The 8,895-nt window shown below is 37.7% G+C and overlaps 2 protein-coding genes across 10 annotated transcripts; one reads left to right on the forward strand and one right to left on the reverse strand.

Moving 5' to 3' along the window:
• The first annotated feature begins 116 nt into the window (after positions 1-116).
• On the forward strand, positions 117-3,465 carry LOC111004610 (uncharacterized). 6 transcript variants are annotated; one of them, XR_002600624.2, is made up of 3 exons: positions 473-611; positions 703-2,428; positions 2,784-3,465. XR_002600624.2 is itself a non-coding variant. In XM_022275676.2 (2 exons), exons 1-2 carry the CDS (start codon positions 431-433, stop codon positions 2,808-2,810), a joined length of 1,617 nt encoding a protein of 538 aa, XP_022131368.1. In that variant the 5' UTR covers positions 117-430; the 3' UTR covers positions 2,811-3,465. The 6 variants fall into 6 exon arrangements, 1 of the variants encoding a protein (XP_022131368.1); XR_002600625.2 differs by having other exon boundaries at positions 477-611; positions 737-2,428; XR_015793215.1 differs by having other exon boundaries at positions 514-653; positions 737-2,428.
• Positions 3,466-3,625: 160 nt separating this feature from the next.
• LOC111004615 (C3H4 type zinc finger protein) lies at positions 3,626-8,645 on the reverse strand. Of its 4 annotated transcripts, none has more exons than XM_022275685.2 (6): positions 8,463-8,645; positions 7,653-7,710; positions 6,313-7,158; positions 5,525-5,650; positions 5,142-5,436; positions 3,626-4,213 (listed from the first exon to the last, which is right to left on the reverse strand). In XM_022275685.2, the coding sequence occupies exons 3-6, from the start codon at positions 6,969-6,971 to the stop codon at positions 4,019-4,021; spliced, it is 1,275 nt and encodes a 424-aa protein (XP_022131377.1). In that variant the 5' UTR covers positions 6,972-7,158; positions 7,653-7,710; positions 8,463-8,645; the 3' UTR covers positions 3,626-4,018. The 4 variants fall into 4 exon arrangements, with proteins under 4 accessions (XP_022131377.1, XP_022131378.1, XP_022131375.1 ...); XM_022275686.2 differs by having other exon boundaries at positions 6,313-7,161; XM_022275683.2 differs by having other exon boundaries at positions 7,653-7,718.
• Positions 8,646-8,895: the final 250 nt, after the last annotated feature.

The following is an 8,895-nucleotide window of genomic DNA, read 5'->3' on the forward strand; positions in this document are numbered from 1 at the left end:
TCCGTAGTAAATTTGTGAAATTATTTTAACAGTTAAAACATATGTTTTTAAGATTACCAAATACTCGGAATAACTTTTAAGGAAAAAAAAATACACAAAGGGAAAAAAATAAAGAAAGAAGGAAAAGGAAAAAATAAAATAAAAAATTTTGCTCGTTCGCCCCAGGGGGCCACACACACACGGGGAACGCCCTTCCTCATTCTCCTCTCTGCAGTCTCCCGTTCGCCGCCGTCGCCTTCGCTCTCTTCTCCGCCGTATTTGCCGTCTACGCCGCCACAGTTCTGTAGAAACTTCTTCCCGTCTACGCTCTCAAATTTGAAACGAGTAGAGGGGCTTTTGCCCCTAAAACGCGAATGCTTCGCCCCTGCATTCTTCCGTCCTCTCTTGCCGCCATTGGAGTTCAAAGCTCAGACTCCCATTTCAACCTGCCATGCGTTTTTGCACAATTCCAACCATTAATTATCCATACCGACTTGGGCGGAGTTTTTGCTTTTTGGTGAATTATTCGACCTCCTGTGCTATCAGCAGTGTAAATATCATCGAAGAGAGCAACACCCACAACTGGAATTACCTCCAATTACAGTCTAGAATGCAGGACCGTGCGGCTTCTGGTGATCTCGCTGAAGCTCTTGAAACTTTGAATTTTATGAGAAGTATTACTGGGAAGCCCTCTGTTTACGATTACAATGCTCTCTTTTGTAGATATTTGAGTTCTGAAAATGTTTTGCTGGAACAGTTGGTCCAAGTGTATATAGGAATGAAGAGGTTCGGCCCAGCCCCTAACAAAACGACTTTCAACATACTTCTTAATGGACTTCTGTCATTGGGTTTTCTGAGAGACGCATATTTCTTTGTGGAAGAGATGACTAAAAGTGGGATAAATCCATCTTTCACATTCTTGTCCAAATGGCTTAAAAAGTCACTTAAGTCAGGTAATTTAGTTGATTCTATTTGGATATTCGAGTTCATGTTGAGGTTAGACCATTTGCCAACTGAACCCACTTTAGCCATGTTTATTTGTCTGCTTTGTAAATCCAAAATGTTGGAAGAGGCATCCAGATTCTGTGCTGCACTTCTATCCAAGAATCTGACTTTTCAAGCATATGTTTTTAACCCCATTATTTGGGCTTTGTGTAAGAGTGGGAAGAGTTTTCTAGCTTTGCAGTTGTTCTATATGATGAAAAAGAAAGGCATGACCCATAATGTATGTTCATATACTGCTTTGCTTTATGGATTTGGAAGGGAATGTTTGTGGGTTGATCTTTATCGTTGTTTGGATCAAATGAGAAGTGATGGATTTAAGCCCAATGTCATTACTTACACAGTTATTGTTAAGTTTCTTTGTGATGATGGGAGGATTGGTGAAGCATTTGAAATCTTGAAATTCATGGAGAGGGAGGGATGTGATCCAGACTTGGTAACTTATAATGTAATAATCCGTGCACTTTGCCTTCACGATAGAGCATACGATGTTGCTGAGCTTTTGCAGGTGATTCATAACAGAGGGTTTTCTCCTGATGCATATACATATTCTGCTTTGTCTGGAGGGATAATGAAAGTAGGAAAGTCACAGATTGCTTACGAGTTATTGTGTTATGTGTTTTCAAAGAACTGTACCGTTGACATTGTTGTATACAATATTTACTTCCATTGCTTGTGTCAAAATAGTAGGTCAAGAGAAGCATTATCACTGTTGAATAGGATGGCAGGAGGAGGTATTGTTCCTACTATTGTGTCATATAATACAATTTTAAGGGGCTTTTGTAAATACTATAAAGTTGAATATGCTTTGAAGCTCTTCGAATATTTCGAGTGGCCCAAGAGCGGACCAGACGTAGTTTCATTCAATACTGTTCTCTCTGCCGCATGCAAGCAAGGGGATTTTGTTCTAATTCAGAGGGTTTTGCATTACATGGAATATAGAGGTGTCGAGCCAGATGTAATAAGCTTGACTTGTTTGGTTCATTACTTGTCTACGATGGGGAGATTTTCGGAATCCTTGAGATTACTGGAATTCATGGTATGTTACGGCCCTGCTCCCTCAAGTGTCACTTTCAATATTCTCCTTGACAAGCTTTGCAGAAATGGGTTTATTAGAACCGCTTTCCAGATATTTGAGCATATTCGAAAAGCTGGATTATCACTGGACCAAAAAACTTATAATATTCTTATACATGCCTTAGTAAGAAAGCGTGATTTTAATTTGATGGAACGACTGCTGCAGGATATGTACAAGCAGAAGTTAAATCACGCTTCGTTGAGTCTTAGGAGAAGTTAGATATGTACACTGCCATTAGGGAAGAGCTGTAAGCTACATTTATTGCCCATCAGTCTTAGTGGTCTTACACTGGATTTATGATGTTCTTTCCTCTAAGATCTCTGAGAAATAACCTAAGCTAACTCAACCGATGGTGCTAAAAGGTCAGAGGTTCGAATCTCCACCCTTACATGTTGAACTAAAAGAAATTTCGATGAGAAATAAATATGTCATTTTACCACTCATCATTTTCTTTTTTCTCTGCATATTTTGGTTGTTCTATTACTTTCCCAGTTATCGTTACGACAGTATTTTATTGAGTAGCTACTTAACTTCAGAAGCCCTTTTGATTCAGAGTTTAAGATGAGAGTTATTTTTTATGTTGTGAGGTCTGAATGTATATAAGAACTATCTTAGTCTTCGCATTCTTGGTTGATGGCATATGTTTCTTTTAGTGTTTCTCTATGTTTGCCCAATTAACAATATTAAGATTTCTTCCATTGAGAAAAATGTTTGGTGAATTCAGGTATCGAGAAAGCGCAGCAAAAAATGAGATTTATGGTCGATCAAGGGCCAATCCCCAGTTACACACATCGCATGGCCAGGTCACAAATGAGGTGTTCCCCGAGTGCAGAAGACATGCACATTTTGTTTAGTCTTCTGTCTGGACTGGCAAAGTGGCAACCATGGAAGATTTGCCAGGGCCTTACTAGAATGTGTTCTCGAGTTTTAAGGAGACGAGTATAGGTGGCCTGGAAATTCAAGAAGGTCGTAATCAAACGAAGGGTGGCAGATTCCCAAATGCATTGCAAGGATACCGTCCAAAGGAGACGTTAACGCCCATGGGTATGTGTTCTTAATTCTATTTTCTAAGTTATTAACAAGGTTCAGTCGTATGTTTTTAGTCATTGTCCGTTCAAGTCGTGTTTCACAAGATTAGTTTTTAGTCATTGTCCGTTGAAGTCGTGTTTCATGAGATTAGTCCTTAATTCTATTTTCTAAGTTATTAACAAGGTTCGGTCGTATGTTTTTAGTCATTGTCCGTTCAAGTCGTGTTTCACAAGATTAGTTTTTAGTCATTGTCCGTTGAAGTCGTGTTTCATGAGATTAGTCAAGATGTAGCATGTACATAATTGGTTGATTCTATGGTTGGTAATAGCAGCATGTTCTCAAAAGTTAAATGGCAGTGGCTGTAACAATTTTTTAAATGTGTTAGCTTCCTTCCCCTCGTTTTACATAATTGGTTGATTCTTTGGTAGCATGTACATAATTGGTTGATTCTTTGGTGGCAATGTTTATGGCACTCAGAGCTCAAAGGGAATGAATGAACTTGAAAATGGAAAACACATGTTATAGGCTTACACAGTATGCTCTACTAATTATTCATTATCATAGCCATTATACCACAAAATTGAAGAGGGCAATACAAGAGCAAGGAGTGTGATTATACAAGTATAAACACCTTGCAACATCTGAAATTTTCAGTTCCTATAGTAACGAGAAATCACATAATGATCTCCACTCATAAACGTCTACCGTGCACCATAAAACCAACTGCGTATATCGACAATGGACGGGTTTACTAGAAGGAACTTGTTGAAGGCTAATGAATGCCGCATACTTTCTCACCTGAACCCAAAAATAAAGGTAAAACGGCTTGAGAAGGATGAGCTTGTACATACTACACTTGCATCGATGAAGAATGAACCTTCCAATTCTTCGTGCATACAACACGGTGCAATAGTCGAGTCGCTGGCCTCATTACTCACCCTGATGTTGTGTATTTTCCCCCTCCAGAGAGCCAGTGTTACTCTCACCAACCTCGTTTTTGCAAAGCGGGCACAGGGCGTTTATCTTCAACCATTTATCTACACAGTCTTTGTGGAAAAAGTGAGAACATGGCAACTCTCTCAGTTCATCATTGTTAGCGTATTTTGCCAGACAGATGCAACAGACCTGCACATAATTTTCAAAACAGTTTAGTATTTGTTTTACTTTTATTTTTGAAAAATGCTGCGAGAATGCAACACAACTAGTAGAAACCATCAAGAAATGGAAAAGTATATCCAGGTAACATTGATAGATCTATAAATTCAAGACAACAAACTTTCGTCATACAATTTCCATATCAACTAATAATTCATTTCACGGGATGCATTAGACAAGGTGAGGTTTCACTTCTGGCACATTCATCCCTTAACAAGGGAAATCTCAGGCCACAGCCTTTCAGCCAGTTAGGTTTTTGTAATAATTTATAACCGACTGCTAATTTATCAGACAATTAATTGTGCAGCACATGCCTTGCAGACAGTAGATAAAATTAAGAAACTGAAACTTAAGAGTAGTTATATAGTCAAAAGAATGATTTAAAAATTTCGAGAAGTACATGCAAGTAAAGTGGTTTTATAACATTTTTATTTTCTTTTTCAAAAAAGTTGTAGAGAGACATGTTAAAGAGACTGAGAAAAGTAAGGAAAATTTTGTTAGTGTGAGAAAAATAAGCTCGAGGCAAAGAAGTTTAAAAGAGAAATTTTTATAGAGAAAAAAGTTATAGACAAAGAGAGAGAATTTAGTAATGGAAAAGAAAAGTTATAGAGGGAAAATTTTTCGAGAGAGAATATGTAAGAGATAATGTGAGATTTAGAAAATAAAATTTTGCTTCTAAAAACTTCTTTTTGTTTTTAAAATTTACCTGCAATTCAAAAAACATTTTTCAAATTTAAAAACTGAAGACTGAATGGTTATCATTTTAAAAGTTGAAAAACCAAAAATTAAAAATAGAATACAAACTGGTTATCACTTATCAAGCTGCCCCTAAGAAATTGAGAATCACAAAAACGATGATAAAATTAGAATGGAATAAAACAGGTTGCACTGTACTTACAGCATCTTCTCCTGAAATCACTCGCTCCTTTTCAGTTCCAGCAGCCACAACCCCTCCTCCTTCCCCAGCCCCGGAGTTGTTTTCTCTATCATCTCCACTTCTACTTTTCTTCAGCTTAAACTTATAAGTTGGCAATGCATTTATAGATTCTGTTGTGGCTCCTCGGGTCTGTGTCAAGTCCTCTCTAAACCCAAGGATGGAAATTATACAAGGTAGGCAACAGCAGATGGTTACACAGAGAATGAAGGGCATGGCATAACCAATACAGCTAAAGGTAAGAAACACTATACATAGCCTGCAAAGAAAGAGAGAAATTAATAAAATCCATTCAAGTAGCGCTACTCATGTGTATCCACGTATACAAATGGTATAACAGCACACACCTGTACAAGTTAGGAGCCTCGGAGGCTGATGAATGCCCTCCAAAGATCCAAACGTTACCAACCACAAACCAAACAGCAAAGAAGCAATCCAAGCCCATCTTAAAATATTCAACCATTACTTTTAATCTGCAAGCAAAAATACCACAAGTCCAAATGTAAGGGCGATTATTGCTTAACTACTAGGAAAAGGAAGGAAAAAGTGCCTCAAGAAAAGATCACGAAACAAGGAATTGGGAAGCTATATGGTAAGAAAGAGACTGCTACAACCTTGAACATGACAATCAAAGTCATTTAATGTTAATCAAGGTCAAGGCCATGGCCATTCCGGCATACATTTAGTCTCGTCCTAAAGAATGGAATAAAAGAAACATCTAATGATGAATCTGTGATCCAGTCAAAATGCAACCTGCCTGATGAAATTGTCACACCCAATGGGGTTAGATTAACAGCTCTAATGATTGATCTACAGAGATGTAATAACATAGGGGAATTAGGATCTCCTGTATAATTTAAAGTTCGAAGTATGGAAAAAAAAAAGAAGATTGAAGGTGTAAAAAGCAGTAAGAATTTGTGTACATGATTTTCCATAATCTTACATGGGTGTTTTTCTCTCTGTCTCTCCAATAAGAGACAGATATCAGCAAGTAGAACTCAGCTAAATAATCTCGTGAACTGAAAATTCAAATATTGATACATCTAAAAATATTGCCACAAGACATAAAAATTGAGTTACCTACCAATCAAGGCTAATAATTAAAGTATATGGTACAAGCATAACAAACCCACACCTTGCTGTAAAAACGCCCGACACTTGACTGCCTCTAGGGGATTGGGCAGGATGCTGAAGTTCTTCCCCTTCTGATGTCCTAGAAACTGAAAGAGAGAATGGCCCAGCAGGAACATTAATGCGAGAAGAATTCTGACTGGATTGAAGAGAATCTTGTTCTGATGCCTGATTGCGATGTCGATAACGCCAATAGAGAAGAGGAAGAGTGGCACCACATCCAGATGCATATCCCACAATCCATGCAAACAAAGGTGCGCGAGGTTTTTCATCCCTTGACAATGATAAGACAATAATAGCTGCAATAATTTGGCTCATAGTGAGTAGCAATTCAATAGATATCCATAGACCAGAATTTAATGGACTCCTACGACGTCGCGCATCCCCTCTTCTAATGAATGAGGAATTTCTAGAATTTGATCCAGTAGAAGAAATTGAAGGCTGAGACATGGGAACTCGTGTACTACTTGAAGGTCTGTCTTCAGGCTGTGATGAATTTAAGCCATTTGAATTCCTACCATGAGGCAAACTAGAGGAAGAATCACCAGTACCAGTTATGTCAATGACATGCTCACTGCTGTCGAAGTTTTCTGGACGGGCCATTAATAAAGGGTAAGAATCTTCTTCGCTTTCACAATTTAGTTCCACTGAGGGAACGTCCATCTAAGTCCAGTAACACAATGAAGAACAAAGAGAGCATAGAATTCTAGAACAAGGCTGCTGCGTTTGGCCAACCACTGCCACTTTTAATTCACAGATTTAACACCAATTTGATAGATCGGTTGAAGGCTAATCAGAAACCCAATTTGGAGGACACCACAAAGAGAAGGGGAAAGTAACAAATCTCAATCTGCTTTAAGCACAAAAAGAGAAAATAATTAGACAACAATGAGCTTTGTCATACAATGTACAATGCTGGCTGGCCAATAGAAACAGTAGAGCGTTGGCATTTATTTCAAGCATTTCATTTGGTAACAGCTATCTTTTATTCTTTTAAGCTAGTGAAAATCAAATCATCCACCAAAAAAGAATATAAGGTCGCTGAATTCAGCTCAAACATTATTTAAGTTCCACGGGGCAAAACGACAAAAAGGCAACAAGACATTTTATAATTTTAACTAGCATCACTAGTTTCTGATTCTAAAAAATGGCATCCATCTGACTAAATAGATCGAATTAAAAAATGGAGCATTCTTTACCTGATACAAATAGGAAAGTCAAATTTCAGAGATTAATACGTAATGAATGAAACAAATCCACCCAACAATTGATGAACACATACAGTGGAGACAAAACATTAGGCAAATAATTTCTAAAAGGTAAGTATATCACAACTCCACTTACATAAAACTTAAATTGATGTTGCTGCAGTCCTTCGATGCAACTTTGTCAATCCACAAAGCTGCCAATCTAAGAAAATATAAATTATCATATTAAAGAAATAAATAACCTCCAGAGTTTAACCATAGTTCTCGTACAAATATCATACTACTGAAAGCAGAAAATACAGATCTTACATGTAACAAAAAGAAAAAGAAAAAGGGAATGAGGAACGAAGAAAATAAATCATAAAACAGTGTTTAAGGAGCCGTTTCTTTCTCGAACAATATGGCATTTTAGACAGGACAGGCGCGAAGGAAACGTAGCATTACTTGCGTCGTTAACGAAAGACCTCCGATATTTTTTTCCAAAAAGAAATTAAATATTCTAACATAGCTATCAGAAAAAAGAAATATGGTTAAAGAAATGAACTCCCCTATGCGCCATAGTCTCAAAATTTCCTCAGTTTCTCAGAATCAAATGAACCAAACAAAGACTAAATGCATAACTCCAGCCATTGCTTCAAACCAAATACAAACGACAAATCCAAATAGAACCGAATTATAAATTGAATTCCCCAAAGTAGATGGATCAAAACCCCCAACTCCACGCCGTTGACTGATCCTCTTATAAATGATCCATCCGCCCAACCCAAGACCACCGCAGGCAGGTAAAACCGCCTAAAATAATCATCAATTCAAACCCTAAACCCAAGACCGGCGAGACAAAACGCCATTTCCGACCTACCTCTACATTCAAAAATACAAATACACGAAGCATTTGGCAAATTCGATGGAAGCAAAAACTAGTTCCTGCCGGAGACGGGGACCTCACCGGACTGAGCGAACGGCGAGGGGAGCGGCCGGCGCGGGAGGCAGAGAGGAAATCGGAGGGGGTGCAGAAACGACGCCGTTGCAGAATTGAAGTGAATCGATGAATTTGCTTTATTGGGGAGGGAGGGATAGACTCAGCTTTGAACCTCCATTGCTTGGCTACCTTCGCCTGAGAATCTTCCTTCTTTTTCTTTTTGTATTTATAGATCACAAATTTTTTTTGTCTAATTTCGGATCGGAAAAAAATAATAATTGTATGTTAGATTTCCTTTTTCTTTTTCTTTCTTTTTTTCTTTTTTTTACTCTTTAGAATTTTTCTTATTACAACTATGGGGAGGAATGGAACTTTCGACCTCTCGTGTTAAATTATAATTTTGCTACTAACCTTTTAAGCTCTTTAGTTTCTATATTTTTTTAAAAAAAAAGAAAAATCT

Source organism: Momordica charantia (genome assembly GCF_013281855.1).
Source record: "Momordica charantia cultivar OHB3-1 chromosome 8 unlocalized genomic scaffold, Mcharantia_2.0 BLBB01000008.1, whole genome shotgun sequence".
NCBI lineage: Eukaryota > Viridiplantae > Streptophyta > Magnoliopsida > Cucurbitales > Cucurbitaceae > Momordica > Momordica charantia.

Coding starts and splice junctions, on each gene's coding strand:
- LOC111004610 (XM_022275676.2), top strand. CDS start 431: ATGCGTTTTTGCACAATTCCAACCATTAATTATCCATACCGACTTGGG. Junction 2,021..2,783: donor TGAGATTACTGGAATTCATG/GTATGTTACGGC, acceptor TGGTGAATTCAG/GTATCGAGAAAGCGCAGCAA.
- LOC111004615 (XM_022275685.2), bottom strand. CDS start 6,971: ATGGACGTTCCCTCAGTGGAACTAAATTGTGAAAGCGAAGAAGATTCT. Junction 5,651..6,312: donor TCGGGCGTTTTTACAGCAAG/GTGTGGGTTTGT, acceptor TTTTGCTTGCAG/ATTAAAAGTAATGGTTGAAT. Junction 4,214..5,141: donor TGATTTCAGGAGAAGATGCT/GTAAGTACAGTG, acceptor AATTATGTGCAG/GTCTGTTGCATCTGTCTGGC.